The sequence below is a fragment of the Micrasema longulum genome, unplaced genomic scaffold, assembly GCF_059751315.1.
Source record: "Micrasema longulum isolate JH-2025_06_02 unplaced genomic scaffold, ASM5975131v1 h1tg000200l, whole genome shotgun sequence".
NCBI classification, from domain to species: domain Eukaryota; kingdom Metazoa; phylum Arthropoda; class Insecta; order Trichoptera; family Brachycentridae; genus Micrasema; species Micrasema longulum.
In genome coordinates this window covers 3,952-21,374 of record NW_028277405.1, presented here as the reverse complement: position 1 = coordinate 21,374, position 17,423 = coordinate 3,952, and the positions used below count along the sequence as shown (strand labels likewise).

General features: G+C 37.0%; 1 protein-coding gene across 1 annotated transcript in view; it reads right to left on the bottom strand.

Moving 5' to 3' along the window:
• The window catches only part of LOC148283764 (tyrosyl-DNA phosphodiesterase 1-like), a 63,139-nt gene extending 48,412 nt beyond the window's left edge, over nucleotides 1-14,727 (bottom strand). The window contains exons 1-6 of the mRNA XM_088243302.1: nucleotides 14,642-14,727; nucleotides 8,757-8,972; nucleotides 7,865-8,023; nucleotides 7,482-7,568; nucleotides 6,800-7,009; nucleotides 225-311 (exon numbers count right to left, since the gene is read on the bottom strand). Coding sequence (XP_088099428.1) covers nucleotides 225-311; nucleotides 6,800-7,009; nucleotides 7,482-7,568; nucleotides 7,865-8,023; nucleotides 8,757-8,972; nucleotides 14,642-14,723 — 841 coding nt within the window. The 5' untranslated portion in view covers nucleotides 14,724-14,727. The remainder of the gene's footprint in view (nucleotides 1-224; nucleotides 312-6,799; nucleotides 7,010-7,481; nucleotides 7,569-7,864; nucleotides 8,024-8,756; nucleotides 8,973-14,641) is intronic.
• Between the last annotated feature and the right edge of the window lie 2,696 nt (nucleotides 14,728-17,423).

Below are 17,423 nucleotides of genomic sequence, written 5' to 3'. Positions count from 1 at the left end.
TGTTATTAAGATGCCGTGTCGAGAAAAAAAAGGGCATACATCCAATTGAATCAAAAATATTTAATGGTTGTACGTCACCTGTAACTCAAAATACTAATAAAAAACGTATTTTATGATCACAAGGAATTTTATTCAATTAATTCGCACAATACCACGTCTGTTATTGTTAGCTAGTAAAATAATGAAGAACCCGTAAAATATTTTATAGTTCATTAAATACTTACAATGGGGATGTTCAAATTTTTGTAAGTGTCTTATATTTTCAGATTTACATTTCACTCCATCTCTGCACGTAGTTCCAGAATGATCATCTGCAATACAAGAAGAACCGGCATTCATCTAAAATGTATTATTTTATTTACTCTTCTTACGGACGTCGTATAGACTCAGCAGCCCTTCCTAGGGCCTCTTGAATAATGAATAATGTACAAACTCGGTATATGTAACACGAAATGCTCCTCCCCAATAAAGACTTTATTTTGTTATCTTCAGGATTTTATTATTTGATTTATAAATATATCGCATTACCCTTATTTGATTAAAAATAATATTTTCTCCGTACATGTTTCTTACCGCGCGGTCTGCACCATAGTGCGGGCGGGTGGCGGGAGGAGGTAGTCCTTATACGTGGCGAGAGAGAGATAGATAGAGCGGGCGACAGCGCGCTATCTCTCTCGCGACGGGATTGGTCGGCTTACTCCCGCCCGCCATTGGCCGGCCGGTGTCGGCCGCGCAGATTTGTTGTGTATAAAAGGACGCAGTGCCGTCAAATAATTCAGTCTTAATCAATCACTCAATCATCTCCAGCTCTACTCTCCGACGATACCGATCACGCTACAAGACCTTCGCCAGCCCTTGGATTCAACTTCTGGACTTCTCACCTTACGGACCCTGACCACGGCGCTCTCTTGGTATTAAAATTCCTTTTCAGGACTACTAGTCAAATCGGCTTTTCGCTGCAGTGAACCGGTGCTTGTGCTTCGCCCTTCGGTTCCCGCCGCCAGTGAAATTAAGTGTGTGCTTCGTTCTTCGGTTTCCGCTGCCTTACAAACAGCGGAAGGGATGACCTCGTGAAGAGTGCTGGGCTCCCTAACTCATCGGTAGCGCGTCAGCTACAACTCTCATACATAAATATTGTCTATGTAAGCTCAACACCCCGCCGTACGAGCCAGAAAAATAAAAAAAAAGGATTTTTGGCATTTTCGTTTGAATGGGACAAGCCGCATGATTCAACTACCAGCCAGGCGTGACGTTTAGAATTGAAACAAAAATGCCTACTTGTGCCATGAAAACGTGTTAAAACCTTACGGATTAACATTGTAAAAAAATTGAGTAGCTTTTCATTGGTAAATATTTGTTTAAAAGTGATTAACAAAGCTTAAAATAATTATTATTCAAATAGAATTATTATTTTTTTGTCAACCTCAAACTATAAAAGGGTACTCGCAATGGTTTGCCTTTGACCTAATAAAGCTCAGTCAAAATCAAGTGAGGGTTATCACTAGAGCCCGCCCAGAGCACTGCAGATTAAACAAACACCTTGCTAGAATGAACCTTCCCGAAACTTCTCGATGTAAGTTCTGCAGTGACGATGAGGAAACACCTATACACATTCTATGTGAATTTCCTAATCTAATAGCCCGATAATTTACGGATCTGGGCTTGGAGGGGATGATTTAGCAAAATGTAAACTCTCGCCTTCCAGACAGTAGCCAGGCTCTTTATAGACCTGGGCTTGGATGGGGAGATTTGGCAAAATGTAAACTCTCGCCTTCCACACAACAGGCAGGCTCTTTATAGACCTGGGCTTAGAGGGCTAGAACTATTCACAATAGATATTCACAGGTTGCAGTGACGTCAGAAGCTTGAATAGCACTGATCTCCCACATCTAAGAATAAGAATAACACATCAAACTACGCCTAGGCGTTAGCAGGCCGTTAGCGGCGCAATTGCGAAGCTCTTCTTAGTTACAGTGATGGACAGATAGGAATACGTTTTTAAAATATAATAAACGTGAGTTAATATTTATTTATTTATACCAAAAACGAATCTTGATTGAAGTTAAAATACAAACTTTTTTATGAACCAAAAATGATATGACTTTTGGTAGCATATACTCGTACATGCTCGTTGAACGCAACCCTGGTCCGAGATTAGGACAACTATCTTCATCGATATATACTGAGATGGTATAAACTATAGTCCTTAAAATATAGCTGATTAAAATGACAGCTGCCAAACTAATGTGACTAGTGATAGGAAAGTAATGATCACTGACCATGAACCGATCAAATCGATTTTATCAGTTTTTTCATGCAAACATAAAACTTTGTTTCCGAAAATTGATATAAAAACGCAAAAGCAAGCCTATTATAGTGTGCTTAAGACAATTATTCACCATAACATAAGACATTTGTACTTTTATTTTATGGACAACATCAAATGAATTATTTTTTATTCGATCGATTTACATTGATCAATTTGTCCGATCTCTAACATTTTTGCAAAATGATGTAATCTTGTAAGAACGTCGTTAATAATTAGGTTTAGTTTAACAATGTTTGAGTATTTTTTCCAAATGCTTGCAGACTGGCTGGATTTCCTCCCTAGGGAGTTGTTCATATTTAAATTTATTTCAACAGAGAGGGAAAACATGTTTATTCTCACGATGCATGAATTTGCAAAATTGTTTCTAAATCCAATTACTACTTACCGACTTCAGCACACGTAGCTCAATAAACACACCTAATAAACCAGATTAACGCTGATTAAGCTTTTAAATCGTCAGAGAGGTTGTTTGACAGTGCAACGATGACATAACAATGGCGGATTGACAGCCGTATTTCACTCTGCTGACCCAAACGTTAAGATGGGTCCGTATGCTCCGGTGTCCGTATGCCCCTGGGTTCCCTTGTACCAGAAAGGCGTTTTCTAGTATCAGAAAGTTCCAAACAAGAAAAGCAGACTTATTAAGCCAGGAGAGCCCTAAGAAGGTGTCTTTACCAGAGAGAACCAAAAAGATAGGTAAGCAAAATGGTAGAAGACGACTTGAGTTACTCTGCCTTCTGGAGCTAGAAATCTGCTTTATAAAGGCCAAAATTAAGGGGGGGGTGACAAATTTAGGGGTCTCACGGGGAGTAGGGTAACCGCGGTGGCCCTTGCGTTTGAATGCGAGAGTATGCAAACCTACTGCACATGTTGGAGAAGTCGTTAATACGTAACTATTTTGTAAGAGTAGGATAGCAAAATGCGAAAAAATGTATTGGAATTAAAGCGGGTGCTCTATAACCCGTTTTATCAAATATGTGAATCCACTGACAAACAAGACTTTTATGAATCTGTTTGCTCTCCTGTGAGATGAATTATTAGTCAATAAGCCCATTTTTACCGTGTACCCTTCATAAAGTAATGGAAATAATCGTAAATATTAGCTGATATATAAATGTAATATATTTATATGTACATTTTAAAAATCACAATACCATTAACAAATAATACATGGACGTGCCCTATAAAGTTTAGAGAATTGGTGGAATGATGTTGAGGTTATTGTATTTGCGGCTCATAGGAACGTTTTAACGTTCAGACGGCACCAAAAACGTGACTAATAGCGCCATTAAAAAAAAATATTACAAATTATAAAACATTGTCTCACGGGGCAAACAGACAGTCGCAAAACGGGGCAACGGACCCCATACTTTGTAAGGATTTTTTTAATGATTTATTTTCGTTTTTGGTTAAGATTTGGTCCGTAATAGACCAAGGATGTCTTATTGCTGCTCTTGGGATAATTAGGCGATGCAAGCAGCCACAACGGCTCTAAAACTTCACAAAATGCCTCTTCAGATAGAAGCGACCACATATGTGGTGCCAAGGAATACACTCCGTAGGCGAGTGGTAACTGATCAAAATATGCCAAAATTGAGAGGCCACACTACTGGGGTGTAGATAACGAGATCGAAATGGTGAAATACTTAATACATCTGGATAAAATCGGGTAAGGCTTTCTACTTTCGGGATTTGCGCCAGCTTGTTTATCGTTTTGTTTTGGTGAACGAAATCAGATATCCATTTAATAATGATGATCAGATGGCTGGAGAAGACTGGTGCAGGGATTTCGGTACGTGTTTCTGAAATGATGTGTGCTGTGTGCTGTGTGCTATGTGCTGTGTGCTGTGTGTTGTGTGCTGTGTGCTGTGTGCTGTGTGCTGTGTGCTGTGTGCTGTGTGCTGTGTGCTGTGTGCTGTGTGCTGTGTGCTGTGTGCTGTGTGCTGTGTGCTGTGTGCTGTGTGCTGTGTGCTGTGTGCTGTGTGCTGTGTGCTGTGTGCTGTGTGCTGTGTGCTGTGTGCTGTGTGCTGTGTGCTGTGTGCTGTGTGCTGTGTGCTGTGTGCTGTGTGCTGTGTGCTGTGTGCTGTGTGCTGTGTGCTGTGTGCTGTGTGCTGTGTGCTGTGTGCTGTGTGCTGTGTGCTGTGTGCTGTGTGCTGTGTGCTGTGTACTGTGTGCTGTGTGTTGCAAAATAATTAACGTGCGCTGTGGCTGCTAAAGTTTATTTTATTTTATTTATTTCGAATACAAACAGATGTACAGGTTAAATTAATATTTTTTAAAAAAAACTTTGTTAAATGTATACATAGTAGAGCCTGCCATCCAATTATATGTATTTACTAAATAATACTGTAATAAAGCGACGACGGCTTGAAGTTTAAACTATATAAATAATAAATATACCACGTGTAAAAATGTGTTAAAATATGGACAAAATAAGGAGATAGTGGAAAGGAAAATAAGTAAATTGATAAGGAGTGGTAAAGGATGATTGAAGGAAAGTAAGAGTAGAAAATTGTATTTGATTTAATGATTAAATGAATTATGAATGAAGAGCATGAATCAAGCCTATTAATTCTCTTCTGTACATATTGTATGGAGTGTTAAATATATCAAGACTATTAAATTTTTTGTTAAATGTTTCACATATACGAGGGATCGTAGAATGTTTCCGATGATCAGTTTTAATTTTACCAATATAGAAAATATCAGAGAGTCTAGTTGGCCTGGAGGGGACACGGTAAGCAAGTAGATTAATGAGTTCCGGGGAATCGAATTTGCTATTTACAATTTTATAAAGCAGGATTTGATCAAACATATCTCTTCTGTGAGCTAAAGAATCAAGGTTATAAAATTTTAATGAAGCTAAATAATTTGGAAAATGCAAATGAAATTTGTATTCTAGTTTTTTCAGGAATTTTTTTTGAACACTCTCGATTCTATTAATATTTAATTTATAAACAGGAGACCAGATAGCAGTGCAATATTCAAGATGGGGGCGTACGTATGTGATAACCCCTCCAAGATGATGACGGAACTACCCTCCCGTGCCCGTTGCTCCCGCGGCCATCGCACCATTGTATACTGCAGCTTCTTCTTTTACGCCTTAACCCAATGCTCTTGTGCCCACTGCACCACCGTGTATCTCTCCATTGCTCACTTCTACTTCACCACTACCGTCTTTATAAGTGTCTACTGCACCAAAAAATGTATTTCATTACATTACATTACATTTTTTTTTTGCACCACAACAGGCCAGGAGGCCTAATTACAGTGGTGAATTACATCACAGAGCACCCTGGCTTGAGAAAAATCACAGCTTTATTTTTTTGTGTTCTCACCGGGAATCGAACCCGGAACCTTCCGTGAGTGAGTCAAGCGTCTTGACCACTACACCACGGAGGCCGCCAATCATTTGATCATATCAGCCCTCGACCAAGAACTTTTAGAGGCACCGGCGTATTCGGAAGGGGGTGCAAGAAGACTTAATCAAATATTTCAACGTCAAAAGATTTCATTTTGAAAGTCTAAAATAAAAAAGAGCCCGCAAAGACAAGGAAAATTAAAACAAACAAAAAAACTGCCGCAGTACACAATCTCGATCTGAATTTTAAGCATCCTGTAGGAAGCGCTACTTTGATGAAGAGGATGGGTGCAGTGAACTAACTGTTGAAATTGGTGTCATCGAAAGTGTGACGCTAATGGAAAAGACCCAAATTTCGGGTGCATTCAATGTGAAAACGATGACTAAAATGTCATATCCGTTTGCCCCGTGTCAAGGAGCAAACAGGCGTTTGCTTCTTTTTTATTTTTTTAAATATTTTGTAGTAGTCATTAAGTTTATGTGTGAAATAAACATTTTATGTGATGCTGTAATAGCTTACTTAATTTTTAGTACATATTATTTATATTTTTAACAATAAATTGCCGTGTGCATAACAAAAAACCTTTAGACGGTCCGTTTGCCCCTGGGTATATTTAAAAAAAATAATTTAACAAAAAAAATGTATTTACTTGTACTAAAACAAAAAAAAATTGAATAAATAAAATAAAACTAGGATTTACTATGTTTTTTTTACTAATTTTTTTACTGTGTTTACTACCTTTTTCTGAAAATATTGTTTTCAATTTATTTTTTCTTTGTGTTGTTTTAATATTTTTATGGTCAGAACGGGTTGAGAAGGGAAGAGAGTCAATGCAACTTTATATAAATGTTTAATTTTATGTTATAAAAGCCGTGAAACCCTTACTACGGCACTTAATTCACTCGTTTGGTTGTTAGTTATCAAGTCAGCAACTCTCGCGTCCATTACCGATTCCATATTATATTACTCAACATGCAATAAATACACATCGGAGCTTAACGTCGTTTTTTTCTATTACCTCCAACTGGGGTAGGAGCTGCCTGCATCCATGGCACTTCACGGCACAAGAACAACTAACAACTTGGGAGTTTTACAAAAATTTCTTTACCTTCCCTGCTTGAAGATGATTCCTTGCTGGCTTTATTTTTCCTCTTTCCGGCGGATTCCGAGGATTTTGGCTTAGAAGAATCAGAATCAAGATCATCTTCTTGCCCGAAACTTGACATCAGCTCTAATTGTTTCGCTACCAAACCTTTGTCCATGTGTTTAGGAATGGAAGATGGACCACGAACCTTGAATTTCCATAAAAGGTTTTCCACTAAAAAAAAAGTTTAGATTGCTCATAAAATCAATTGAAACGAATAATCTTTTTGAGAAATAAACATAGTATATAAAGAGCTTAAGACCAGTCTTCGGCTGGTTCAAGTGTTCAGTTCAACATTCACCAATCTGCAAATGTTTTTAACATATTTACATTTATTGGGCATGCAAAGACAAGATGAAAATTGTCCGCCAGAGTCGATCTTAATAGATCTTTTGGCGCTAGGATAGAATATAATGTTGTACCAGTATAATGTTGCAATGGATCCCTGGACTTTGAATTTACGGACACGTATTTTGACTTGGCAATGCACTGCACTTGCTTATACTAAGGAACAGCCTCTGGTCACAAGGAATCTCAGGATATACACTTGTGACATTCTATTCCCTCTGCCTACCCCATCGAGGAAAGCCGTGATGGTAACAGTAGTATAATATGAGGATAGAAAATAAATAGTAGAGCTACTTACGATGCTCGTGTTCGTAACGTTTGAAGTGTTCAACATTAGTCATGGAGCAATCGGATGCATATTTGCAATCAATTTCATTTCGCTTTCCTGTAACAAAATATTGTTAATAAATATTTCAACAGTGGTGGCAAATTCTATTAAGAAGGCTATTTTTCATTTTATGAACGAACAACGAAACATAATATTGAAAAACATAAATATTTACATAAAATAAGACTGATATTTCTCATCAATTTCATGTAAACACAATAAAATATATATATTAATTCATAACAAAACAATCTCGGGTCGACAATATCAATCTCCGGGCTAGTTGATCTGCACATTACTTATTTATTTAAAAAGCCTGCATCACAAAATGAAACTTCAACAATATTCTTTACCTTCCCTGCTTGAAAATGATTCCTTGCTGACTTTAGGTTTCCCCTTCTTGGCAGGTCCTGAGGCTTTTGGCTTAGAAGAATCAGAATCATCTTCATTCTCGGAACTTGACAAAACCTCTGATTGTTTCTTTGCGAAACCTGTTTTTAAGTTTTGGGTCCCTAAAATCATGGCCATTAGAGTATTTACTTTGATATTACACAAAAAGCAAAAACATCATACCGTTAATCTTAAACAAATATAAAAAGGTAATTTAATTTTCTTTTACTATTCTTTTTCTTTCTGGCTGTACGGGTCAGCCCTGCTAGTCCTCTGTAAACACGTTGGACTAGGAAATGTTTGGATTTTTTACGACCGGTTGTCACCTGACGCCGAAAAAGTGACCGGTGACCCCTCTCGCTAACTGGGGCTCAGGCCTTGGGCAAGGGATCGCGTTATACCCCGCAATACTGGGTCCTCGTCCAAACTTAGCAACCTAAACCCTCCGGTCTACTGAAGTGAAAGGTGCCCATCCCCGCATTGTGGACGCGCTGAATGAAAATCACTCCAGTGAGAACTAAGAAGGGGACTCAGTCCCCCAGGAGTCGGGTTAATGGTCTCGTCGAGGCGTGACCGGCAAATAATTGAAATTGAAAGAACCACTATTCTTTCTTGTTCTTAAGAGTACAGCGAAAAAGTTTTACAATTTACATTTAAACATTAATAGGCTTAAAAAACAAGTTGTGGTATTCTCTGGATTGTGAGAAATCCACCAAATAACATTCAGATGGCAGCCCAAGAACAATAAAATATTGCAGTTAACTGTAACCACTATTTTAATTTAGCCTAAGATTCAAAAATGCAGCTGACTCTACGGGGATTAAATTATCTCAAAATATTGTAGAAATGCCTCACCTGATCCAGACATTTTCTCTTTGGCTTTTTTGCCTTTTCCACTTGGTCCTGAAGCAGATTGATCTTTTCCTCCTGGACCAGTATTTGGCTCAGAAAGAGAATGCTGAATTTCATTGTCTATCATAATATTGAGCTGTTCTTCTATCTTATCATTTTGAAGATGGGTCGGAATATTGTATGAACCAAATCCCCGGTATTTCAACAATATATCTTCCACTGAAATCACATAACAAATTAGCATTATCATTTGAAGTACCCGAAAAGAGTTTGTTAAGTTAGAAGGTTGAGTAAGAACATATATAAACGTGTGTTCCATATAAAAAATAGCATTAATGAGGAAGTTCGATGTTTTTTTTTTTAAATCATGCAAAGGAACTGATGAAAGGGTGCTCGCAAAGTTTTGCTTTTGACCAAATAAAACTCAGCCGAAATCAAGTGAGGGTTATCACTAGAGCTCTTACAGGGCACTGCAGATTGAACAAACACCTTGCTAAAATGAACCTTCCCGAAACTTCTAGATGTAAGTTCTGCAGTGCGGGTGAGGAAACACCTATCCACATTCTATTTGGAATTCTATTCATCCTATGCGGTCTCAATTTGTAACGAACACTGTATTCCTTCACTGTCATACTTGAAAATTAGGAAAAGGTGATTGTGCTGACCATGTGTATTTGATTGATCACAAATTGACAACACTGCTGAGGGGTACAACGAAAGCTTGATGTATGGAAAAACACCAAAGCGGTGTTTACCAATAAAACCATTGGCAAAAAAAGGTAACAAATAAAATTGGGTTTTAACTAAGGATGCCGATAGTGATAAATAATCATGCACGTGCGTTTTGGTAAATTTTGAAAGCTAAAGTAAATTCCTTGCAACTAGCCACGGTTAAATAATTGGGTTTTTGCACTTATTACAGAGGTAATAAAACACGACTCTGTCCAGCGGAGTAAACCGTGAAATTCTTCCAAGGGACCGGACTTAATCCTACCCATCATAAAATGTAAAATCCCATCTCCGGAACGTGAGAAACCTTGCCCGGATTATCTGCGTACAGAAAGATGCATAGGGCACTAACGCGGTCGACAGATATTCCGGTCACTCATATGTATGGAGGCAAGATGGTCAGTTTTACGCTTCAGGTTCCAATCAAGGAACGATAAAAACATTGCAGCGTAGAATTAAATATAAAAATCAATATTTCACATCTTCCTTGCCGGGAATCGAACCCGACGTTTTATTCGACATGTATATCTGTATTCATCCTCATTTCTCTATCTGCACTTGGTGGTGCATATAGCACCGGATCAGTTCGTTAAGTGATTCCCATTTACATAGAAGGTAAGGCGATCAGCTTTACGCTTCAGGTTCCGGTCCAGGAACCTCTATCAACCATCAACCACGAGGCGAAATTATAAATAAATTATATCTTAATATCCATGTTTGTATTTAAGTTGATTTAATTAAATTAATGTAAGTTAATTATAAATATTATTATAGTTTTGTCAGATATAAGTTAAGATGTAAGATTTGTGTAGTAATAACGGTTGAAAAGGACAACATTCTAATTGTGCTATATGTGTGAAGGGGAAAGGAGACAGACACAATCGGGTGGTTCTATAAAATGGGCCACAGCCCTTACATTTTTTTAGTCGAGGGAAGTTAGTCGAGTGGTAGTTGTGAGTCAGTGGTGAGTAATCGTAAGCAGTCGGGTGTCAACACACAGAGAAGAAAGTCGCGAAACTCGTCGCGGGACAAGTACTCGGACTTGTCCCAGCCCTTCGTTTGATCTCCGAAGTTCTCTGGCCCAATCTGCCAGCATTCACCACGTGGCCGCCTGCAGCTATGCCCAAGGCATCCGCCTACCGCCAGCGAAGGAATCATCTCCGCGCCTCTTGCCGCCGCAAACAACTCCGCCTGCAACACACAGCTCCACGCGTCGTCTACAGACACGACGCCGCCTACGCGCTGACCGCGCGTCCTCGCCGCAGCTAGATGCTGCCGCCTTGGCTACCCACGCTACACCTTGCAGCTGGAAGCTGCTGCCTCCAGATCGTTTTTCGGTAATATTAAGTTTAGTTATAAGTCCGTAATTTTAAGAATTAATTTAAGACATAGGTTAAAAATATTTTCGTTAATTATAGGGATTGTTATCCTTTAATTGTTAAAAACTATAAAACCTACATAGAATCTTTTATCAAGCACTCTTTCATTATTATATACCCCTTCCTCTCAACATAATATTACAAGGCAATCTAATTAATTTTTACTAAATTCGTAGAACGTAGAACTAATATTGACTCCATATACATGTTCGGCATACTAAATGGTATAATCGATGGTCCATCATTGGCGGCCTCCGTGGTGTAGTGGTCAAGACGCTTGACTCACGCACAGAAGGTTCCGGGTTCGATTCCCGGTGAGAACACAAAAATTGAAAATATGATTTTTCTCAAGCCTGGTTGTTCTGTAATGTAATTCACCACTGTAATTGGGCCTCCTGGCCTGTTGTGGTGCATAAATAAAAAATAAAATAAATTACTGGGACAAGTAAATTTCAATATTCCGACTCGTAGATTGAGAAACAATGAAGTACTGTTCATCGATCAGCATAGAACAAACTATGGCCTAAATTCTCCAAAGATCTGGACTTTTTTGGTTTAAGTTTACTTCGATTTAAACGAGCACTAAATAAATAGTCCAGATCTTGTCTCGATGTCCCTTATGTTTGTCAATGCTTCTTTTCTTTTTTTGAATGTTTTAAACTATTCTTTTATTGTAATATTTAAACCTTATAAATTGTATTCATGGACAATGTCCATGAATACAGAAATAGAAATAAATAAATTCTTTTAATAATTAAGATTAACGATAGAATGAAATAAAAAACAGGAAATCCCATATTTCTACTGTGTTAAGCTTTTAAAGTTTCTTAATTTTGTTATTTCCGTGGTTTGATTGTAAAGAAATATTAAATTTTCGTTTAATCAGTTTTAAAAAAAATGATATTGACATGCGAAACTGAAGAAAGACACAAGTCTTTATGAACAGTTTCGGGAAAGGGGTGGATGCTTTCATTCTGTGTGAATGTGATGATGTAACATCGTAAAAGGAGCCCCATTCTCGAGGGACCTCTGGTTAAACCTGAGAATGTTAAAGAGCTCACCCTTTACCTAATAGCCTGATGCTTTTAGGGATCTGGGCTCGGAGGGGGAGATTCATCAAAATGTAAACTCTCGCTTTCCACACAGTAGCCAGGCTCTTTAAAGACCTGGGCTTGGAAGGCGAGAACTATTCACGGGGACCCGTCACAATAGATCTTCACAGATCGCAGCGACGTCAGGAGCTAGCATAGTACTGACACCCACCACAAGAATAAGAATGTATGTATAAAATAGCACCAATCAAGAAGTTCAGTCGCTTTTTTTTCTTTTTCTATAGACAAGCCAAGAAAACAAATGTTTTTATGTATTGCACTTTCTTTGCCACAATTTTATTTTTTTTGCTTTGTAAAATAATGCAAGAAACGTTTATTCTCTCGGGCTTATTAAATTGTTCTAAATTCGCTACAGTAATATCGAACTTAGACATTAGGTAATATCCCATACACGTCCGTAGATTTTTTGATTTCATAATCGCCCTAGCTTGTCGAAAATTGTTGATAACTTATTCAATGAGAGAACTCCAATTTTTGACAGCTTTAGGAGGAACATTTAAACCCTGTTTTTTTAATGCTTCATAAATATATATATATTTTTTAATATACATTATAAAGTAATGCCTAGTAGAAGAAGACCCGTGCTAAGGTACACTAACATATCATATGTTCATTTATATATCTCCATATACATACGCACACACACGTGCACCCTTATAAACATTCATACACATACACACATACTGTTACGGACGTCAATACGAAAAGCGGCCCTTGTAGGGACCGCCACCGCGCTAGACTAAGTGTAAAGCTAGGGTTTCCTAGGACAGCGGTGCCCGTATTTTAACGGCCGTAGTGAACGGTGATGCAATGGACAGCCGTCGTAAAGGTGACTAGAGTGTGGTTTTCTAGGAAAACGGTGTTATCAACACCATTTAACACCGTTTTCCTAGGAAACCACTCTCTAATCACCTTTACGACGGCTGTCCACTGCATCACCGTTCACTACGGCCGTTAAAATACGGGCACCGCTGTCCTAGGAAACCCTAGCTTTAGAGTTAGGGATCTCGGTATGTGTTCGAAATGAGCTGCCTCTCCAATAAAGACTAGTATTTGTCACATTCGGAGGTAGCCTTTTCCATACCAATGCATTTAGAATAAGCATCTTGTATCTTTAAGTGGCGAAATGGAGTTCCGAGGGTTGCCCTCACACCCCCATAGTCTATGGTGAGTCATGGCTTTGGGATGGGTTGTATTGTCCCCGATATACGGGGTGCCTCATAGGTCTTTTGATGGTGGGCAAATATATATTTATATTTTTTTATTTACTTATTTGGTTATCTTTTAAAGAAATATTATAAAAGAAAGAAGTTTTTTTTTTTAATACATTTTAAATTTAAGAAATCCAAAACGTATTTTTTTTTTTAATTTTTACCTCTTTTCTCCGTATATCAGGGGACGGGAGGGGTTGGGTAAATGATGGATATTGGTCCTAGTTTGTAAATTAGTTTAAGTATATTTTTGAATGTTCATTGTTTCGCGCTGCGCTGCCACCGCTAGAATGCCGTTAGAACTGGAGGGGGGAAGCCTATATACGTGGAGGGAGGGAGACAGACAGAGATTCCTCACATTGATACCATCACTAATAAGGCAATGAAATGTCTTGGATATTTGCAGCGAACTGTAAAAAAATTTTATTCCATCACTACCTTGGTTAGAATTTGGAAGTTATTTACTGCCTTGGTTAGAAGTAATTTAGAATTCAATTCAACAATTTGGTCACCTTATTGCAATGTTCATATTTTAAAGTTAGAAAGAGTACAATGTAAATTCCTTAGATTCATCAATTACAAACTTAATATACCCACTGAAAATAGTAATTATGATAATTTATTATCTACACTAAATATGTCAACTCTTTGTAAAAGATTTATTAAATTTATATAAAATAGCAAATGGCGTATTGGACGTCCCGGAATTAACTAGTGTTATCAGCTTGAAAGTACCAGTTCGAAATACACGGCAGCTAACGTTATTTTTTTAATCTCCAGGGCTGGTATTCCAAACGAAATTATAGCGCGGTATAGCGCGTTTTTACGTACTAAATACGCATTATAGCGCGCTGTAAACGCGTTCGGAATACCAGCCCTGGGCTGGTATTCCAAACGAAATTATAGCGCGGTATAGCGCGTTTTTACGTACTAAATACGCATTATAGCGCGCTGTAAACGCGTTCGGAATACCAGCCCTGGCAGTCACAATTATTATTACAATTCACCAATACCTAGACTACACCGGCTAGGTAATGAGTATGGCGACGTTGATATATTTCGTCTGTCTTTATATAAATATAGGTTAAGTATTCAAAAGGTTATAAATTAATTTGTATAAAATTTCTTAATATTGTTCTTTATTTACTATTTTTTTTCTCATGTATCTCTATAATAATGTATAAACTTATATGTATGTATATGTATGCGTGTATGTTTTCATATGTGAATTTATTAAATATTTTTCTATGTACCATATACCTATGTTGGTACATTTCCTGATTTTTACTTATTATTGTATCTTTTAGCTTTTCTTATGTTATCTTTAATTTTAACTAAATTTACAAACTCATGTTTCACTGCTGCACTTGAATGTAATTTCTAAAATATGTAAAAGCCCGTAGGGCGTGTAAATTAATAAATAAATAAAATATATTTTTATAACAGTGCAAACTTACAGTGAGGGTGCAAATTGGATTGTAAGTGTGCGACCTTAAGACTTTTGCACATTTCACTCTTCGTGCACTTGGGGATTTTCATCTCATCTGCAAAAAAAGTACAATTAAAAAACATAATTTTATGTTATTTTAATTTCTGTTATTTTGTTTTATTTAAATTTACGGACAATGTCCAATTTAAACAAATTATATCGCAAAACAATAAAAAGGCAGTAACAAATAATAGAAGCGATACAACAAAGAAAAGCAAAGACAAGTTAATACATTAGACAGGCATTATGGAATCCAGGTTCATTCTAAAAATATACAGTCAATTTATTGGGAATATTTCTTCAGTCTTATTGTAAAAAAACTCAATTTACAATCAAAATCATTTTGATCTTGATTTTCATTTACAAATCTCATCATTCTGGGTAGAGGCGCATGGAAACCATAATTAGTCTTATGATGACCGAGGAACCGAATTTCATTATTTCTGAGTCCACGTGAAGGAACATTAAGAGATATTTGTTGGAGAATAGTCGGGACATCGAATAAACTATTAAATCTACATTAAATCGACGATGTGAGAGACTGGATATATTCAGGAAAAGTTCCATGTCGGTATACGAATAGTGATATCTTGTGATTTCTTACTTTATATGCAATTTTTCTTATAAATTTATGCTGAACTGATTCGATGCGATTTATATGAGTAACATATTAAGGAGACCATATTACGGAGGCGTGTTCAAGAATGGGACGAACCAATGAGCAGTAAAGTGTTTTTAGAGTTAATATGTTTTCAAAATCGGATGTAGACCTATTAACAAATCCAAAGAATTTAAGAGATTTTTTAATGATATGGTCAATGTCATAATTATCAGATCAGTCCATAAGTTTGTTAAGTGCTAACCTTTTGCCTTTTGTTATATTCAAAACTAGCTCAAACCCTTGTTAGATAATTGCCATCTCCCACACCTTAATAACTTATATGGTATCGTAACTATTTTATTTTTGATCTTTAGCTTGACATTTTATTTTAGCCAAGGGTTATTTATTAGTCGTAGTCTCTACTCATTTGACGATTTATATCTAAAGTCTATACGCGTCTAATATTTTACCTATCTTAATGCTCCACCTGCAAGGGGCGGATGTCCCAAGGGCAATATTGTCTTTTTGGATTGACTATTTAGATACACCTTGCGATGCTCCAAACTGAACCTTTCTTAAATTAACCTATTATAATCCCCTCCATTTACTGAAAATGCACACTTTATAACCCAATACATTGGTTCCAGGAGGACACATTGAAATTAGATTCCTAACTTAGTACGTCGTGACTACGACAATTTATTATTAAATGTAAACTTGAATATTATTAAATTATAAGTACAGTAAACCCAACGAGTGTAGTTGGACACATCTTGTTCTCTTCAAAAGTGAACTAAATAAAACAATACCATCTTCGAAGCTGCCTTTTATTGACTACTGGAGGGCGATTCAATTACTCATTACAAAGTGCCCCTCAACACCTTACACGGCACATAACAAGTTCGTGCGCATTTTTCAATGCATTTTTTATTTGAACTGAAAAATACATCATTGGAAAGCTTCATTTCTTAACTATTTTTCAACATAATCACCAGATTTTTCAAAGCATTTTTGCTGACGACTAATCCACTTTTGGAATCCAGCTTCAAAGAAGCCCACCGCCAGTCCGTGGAGGAATTTGGTGACCGTTTCCTGCGCTCTTTCATGAGTCTCGAAACGCTGTCCACCCAAGTGTTGCTTTAATTTTGGAAACAAGTGAACAAGTGACTCAAAAGGGACATAAGTGGAAAGCAATTTTCCACTGTGAAGGAGGTAAAACAAAAATCGCTGGAAGGCCTAAAAAACATCCAGATAAGTGAATTCATTTTTTTTTTGAAATACGGAAGGATCGTTTGCAAATGTGCGTTGTGTTCAAGGGAGAATATTTGAAAAGTGATCAAAACTTGGTGCAAAATATCAAAAATAAAGAAGTTATGACGAAACTCCCGTTTTTTTTGGGTCCCCCCTCGTACACACGTAACGTTGCCATACGCCATGCCAAGCGCAATAATGAGTATTGAGTTTGATTACAAAGCATGAAAAATAATCACTTAAGGGACGACAAAAAGCACAAACTACAACAAAAATTAGTAATATCTTAACAAGTAAATATTGTTTTATTCTAAATATGAGGCAGTGCCTTATGGACCGAAATTTTTGACCTGTGATGCTAAAAGGAAAATTTCTGTGAGAATGGCGATTTTTTTAAACTTAACAGTGCCCTATGGATTGAAATGAGGTGGTGCGCTATGGACGAAATAATAAAATATTAATTATAAAGTGATTTAACGGCCATTTACAAAAATTAAATGTTTTCTATGGAGTTATCATTATTATTCCCTTTTCGCACCTTATGGTGAAGAGGGCACTGCATTGGTACAGTACAGTGTATCTTAATCATTTTTGTTACATGTAGGTAAGATGATCAGTCTTACGCCAGTCCAGGGACTATGAAAAATATTCAGATAAGTGAATTCATTTTTTTTTTTGAAATACGGAAGGATCTTTTGCAGATGTGCGTTGTGTTCAAGGGAGAATATTTGGAAAGTGATCAAAATTTGGTGAAAAATATCAAAAATAAAGAAGTTATGACGAAATTCCCGTTTTTTTTTGGGTCCCCCCTCGTAAACTTGTAAAAAAGCTAACAACTTTTAAAAAGAGCAAATAAAAATGAAAAAAAAAATGTTCGTGATTTACAAAAATGACGCCA